Source organism: Lactuca serriola, chromosome 5 (genome assembly GCF_051521515.1).
Source record: "Lactuca serriola cultivar US96UC23 chromosome 5, Lser_US96UC23_V15, whole genome shotgun sequence".
Lineage (NCBI taxonomy): Eukaryota > Viridiplantae > Streptophyta > Magnoliopsida > Asterales > Asteraceae > Lactuca > Lactuca serriola.
The window spans coordinates 39,707,242-39,711,736 of record NC_136412.1 but is presented as its reverse complement, the minus strand read 5'-3'; the positions used below and the strand labels follow the sequence as shown (position 1 = coordinate 39,711,736).

The window sequence follows — 4,495 nt, the reverse complement described above, 5'->3', positions numbered from 1 at the left end:
AAATATCTTCTTCGTCGTATATATCTTCTCCGTCGATCAAGATCTTCAATCATAAAATCAAACCCACTAGCTAGCTAGTATTCAAAAAGAAACTGAAAATACCAGCTTTAATCTATATCAATATCATTAATTTCAAGTTCTTTAAACCCTACAAGCTACAGCCCATAAGTTTTTATCAAAACCCTTTGATCTCTTTGTCTTCATACTTGTCACTTTTCATATAACTTGCCTTTTTCAGGTGCGTTGGTCGATCGCATTCTAACACTTAGCTATACCTGCTTAAACGATGGACCATTATTACCAGAACCTTGAATTTGTGGGTTAATTATTTTCTTCACTTTCCTCCGTTAACGTTTACTTTACATGCCGGCGCTGTAACCCTCATCGCCAGAACGCCGTTAACTGCTCCGACCGGAGTTTTCAGCTAGTCGGCGAGTTCAACTTCAGCACCGATAAAGTTAAAGTTGATATTTTCAGACGATGTCGTCGTTTCTCCGGTGTTCACGAGAGAAAAGATCACCGGAAAAAACGGTGGAAATGAGTCCATCAAAGTCATCTTGGTTGATGCCGATACACAAGAAGAAGTCACCACAGGGCCGATGGCCTTCTCGAAGGTGAAGATAGTTCTACTTCGTGGAAATTATGATGGCACCACCATGGAAGATGGCGAGTTCGAGAAAAACATCGTGGTCAACTGGGGGAAAAAGAAAAATATTCTTGTTGGTGATGTTTATGTTCATCTTCAACATGGAACTGGAACAATCGGTGTAATTCGAATCCAACACGATAAAAATCCTATAAGAAATGTTGAATTCCGATTGGGAGCAATGGTTGTCGATTCATCATGTCCCTATGAGGTCAAACAGGCTATAACCCAATCTTTTAAAGTCAAGGATCGTCGAAATGCTCCAAAGTCCTTCAGATCATTGTCTCCAACAGACAAGGTGTGGCAGCTGAAGAATATCAGTAAAAATGGCGTCATCCATAAGCATCTGGAGAGAGCAAACGTCTGTAACGTGAACGCTTTTCTCGATATGTATTATTCCAATCCTCAAGCCCTCCGAGAGGTAATTAGACGGATAATTTCTTAATTTCCTCTCGAAATCATATTATGTCTTTTGATCGAAATTTGAGATTTTTGAACTGCAGATATGTCGTGTCAAAGGCAAAAACTGGGAGACAACTGTAATCATGCCAAAACATTCAACGTAGTGGTATATATGTCTTGCTATTATTAATGTTTGTTGTATGTAAATCATTGTTTAAACTTTTAATATATCTGGTTAAAAATGGTTTGGTTTTTGTAGGGTAATGCAAATTATAATGTCTCGAGACGACTTGAATCCACCTCTCAAGGATCGAACATTCCATCATCCTTTGATAATGATTGTTATTTTCCGCAGCTTTATGAAAACGTTTCTTTTGATCATGGTAAAGAGATGATTATGGATAATAATCTTTCGATCCATGATCTTGAATAATGTGATATGGATGTATGGTTTCATGAAGATGATGAATGGTAACTGCCACAGAATCAGTACCCTGCTTGAGGGTCAAGAACTCCTGAATCAACCGTTCCCTCTCCACCGGGGGAACATACTCGTCTCTGAACACAGTGGTGAACCTCTCCTAGGTCACCTCAGAAATCTCTGCCAAAGTGAAGTTCGCTCCCAAGCGGAGCTGGTTCAGAGCGAACCGCACCCTCAAGTGCTCTGGACAAGAACACATATGGAAACATCCCTCGATGTCAGAGATCCATCTCATCGCAGCAATCGGGTCCTGTGTCCCATCGAACTCTGGTGGCTTCGTGTTGGTGAACTCCCAAAACAACAACAAGTCACCTCCCTGAGGTCTGGCAGCAGCAACAGTAGCCGTAGCTGCAGCTGTCGCAACCTCAGTCAGTGCTGCATACCGCTCATCGAAGGTCTCAATCAATGTGGTCTTGATGTCCCCAAACATCTTAGGAATCTCAGCCTGGATGGCAGCAGCCACCTCCTCATGAATCAATCGACGGATCTCCTCATCACAGACACCACTGCTCTCAGGTGTGTGTCGAGTCCCAACCATGATGCTTCTGAAATACAACAATAAATATCAGAGACTCGATCGAGCATACTCATGCTCGATGACGCAACCCTACTTGTCCTCCGTTGTCCAACGGATTCTTACTTGGAATGCCCACTGATCAGGTGTCTTTAGTAGTATGGGCCCTATACTACTGACCATACTGCATCAACATTAACCCCAAGTCCTCCTCCTTGGATCCTGGATCACAAGTACTCTACTCTCATCATGCATTGGCTACCCTCCGATAGACCTCTCATGAGCTCCTAACTGCTATCTACTCGCTCTTAAAGCAACTCAGCAGCAGAAATCTCCTAGGCTAAGGCATCACAAATCAGGTCACTCTAGTCCTAATATGAATACCTAGCCTACTCTAGCATGCACAATGTAACATAGCATATCTCATAACACATAATGTATGGGTACTTTTGGGGATTCACTGTTCGGGCGCTGGCTAATCATACACACAGCTCTGCTCTGTTTGTCTCAAAACTCTTTTTACTCTTTTCAAAAAAAGTTTACTTCATTATCAAAATTTTTCCTCAAATCCTCAGTTTGAGTTCAGATACGCCCGAAGATGCATCCGAATCCCTCAAACCAAGGCTCTGATACCAACTTGTAACAACGTAAATTTCAAAAAAAAATTTTCATTTTTCATCAACCAAGTTCATATAAAAACATTCTCAAATATTTCCAACAGTAGTTTTTGAAACATAACATATCCCAAGATCATAAAAATCAAACTCTCTCTCTAGTGTGTACGAGTCACGCCGGCGCCTTCCCACGGTCCTCGCTAGTACCTGAAACACATAACACAACAACGGTAAGCATAAATGCTTAGTGAGTTCCCCAAAATACCGCATATAACACATACGCCACTCGAGGATATAATACGACCCTCTGGTCGACGTGTCTCAGCGTGACCCTCCAGTCCCGTAGCTCGTTGGACCCTCTAGTCCGGTCATAGCTCGTTGGACCCTCCGGTCCGATCTATAACATCATACAACATACATATGTCACATAGCACATAATCTCATACGTAACACATAAGACCCTCTAGTCAACACATAATACCACTCTAGGTAACGTATAGTGAGAAGACTCACCTCAGGTGTCCCGGTAAGTCTCTGACTCGGTAGAAATGTGATCTAGCCTCCGCCTAATCACATAAAGTAAATACTCTCATAAATATAACTATACTCAAACCTTTCTTAACACCATCAGAAGGGTAAAAGACCATTTTACCCCTCTCATGGCTTAAAGGCCTCACTGTTGACCAAACCCTAAAAGTCAACCATAAGTCAACGGTCAAACTTTGACCCGACTCGTCGAGTGCACTTGGGCGACTCGGTGAGTCTACACGTGTCTACTAACTCTCTTAGTCCCTCTTGGCACGTCGAGTCCTTCCCCTTACTCGACGAGTCACACCTGGCATGAATCGCGGGGCCACCCCGACTCAACTCGCCGAGTCTCAAGAACAACTCGACGAGTTCCGCTTTGAACTCCAGTCCCTTAACTCTCCCTGACTCACCGAGTTATTTCCCCAACTCGGCAAGTCTACTCACTGAGTGATTTACAGGAAACCCTCATCCTACTCGCCGAGTCTGATCTTCGAACTCGGCGAGTTCATGCCATGCACAAACTCCATAGACCTCTTGAGGTCAGATCTGTTCCTTTAATCCATAGATCTGACCTTCCCAAGCATGATAATCACGTAAAGTTCAGACCTTGACACTCAAATAGCATCTAGATGGTCTTACTTGGTGATTTAGTCCCAAAATAACTTCCTAAGTTCATGACTCCAAAAATAACTACAAAAAGCCCCAAGGATTAAGGTCTCTGGAATCCTTTGAGTCCAGATCCAAAGCATGAACTCGAGAAGGGACCAATTGCTCCATAATCTATCCTCTAAAGGGGGTTAGAAAACCCTAACTCTAGGAAATCAACACCACAACTGAAGAAGGTCCGAAAAATACCTCAAGATGAAGTCTATGAGCTCTGAAATCACTAGAATCACACCTCCTTCAACCTCCTCTTGGCTTGGTTTCCTCCTTCTTGCAATTTCACCAACAAAATGATCACAAATGGCCTCTCCTTCCTCACAAACGCTCTAGATCTCTTAGGGTTTCTCTCTGGGGTTTGGTAGTCGCAAATGATGGCCCTAAGGGCCTTTAAATAGGTCCCAAACCCATGAAATTAGGGTTTCATTAAACAGCGTGGACTCTCCGAGTCGACTCATGGACTCGCCGAGTCCAACTGTGAACCCGGATACGAATCCGCGACCATACTCGGTGAGTTTAAACACCAACTCGCCGAGTCCTCTCACAACTTCCAAAAATAATGAATAAAATATTATACCTGGGAACCGGATGTTACAATTCTCCCCCATTAGAATTAGACTTCGCCCTCGAAGTTTCACTCTACAAACAAC

General features: G+C 43.1%; 1 protein-coding gene across 1 annotated transcript; it reads left to right on the top strand.

Annotated features, from left to right (window-relative positions):
- The first annotated feature begins 286 nt into the window (after positions 1-286).
- LOC145049448 (calmodulin-binding protein 60 C-like) lies at positions 287-1,481 on the top strand. Its single transcript, XM_078997857.1, has 4 exons — positions 287-320; positions 478-1,067; positions 1,150-1,185; positions 1,308-1,481. Exons 1-4 carry the CDS (start codon positions 287-289, stop codon positions 1,479-1,481), a joined length of 834 nt encoding a protein of 277 aa, XP_078853983.1.
- Positions 1,482-4,495: the final 3,014 nt, after the last annotated feature.

Bases quoted from the DNA above. Each gene is read 5' to 3' on its own strand.
- LOC145049448 (XM_078997857.1), top strand. From the start codon at position 287: ATGGACCATTATTACCAGAACCTTGAATTTGTGG. The intron at 321-477 runs GTTAATTATTTT...TGATATTTTCAG, and splicing joins CCAGAACCTTGAATTTGTGG to ACGATGTCGTCGTTTCTCCG. The intron at 1,186-1,307 runs GTAATCATGCCA...TGGTTTTTGTAG, and splicing joins GCAAAAACTGGGAGACAACT to GGTAATGCAAATTATAATGT.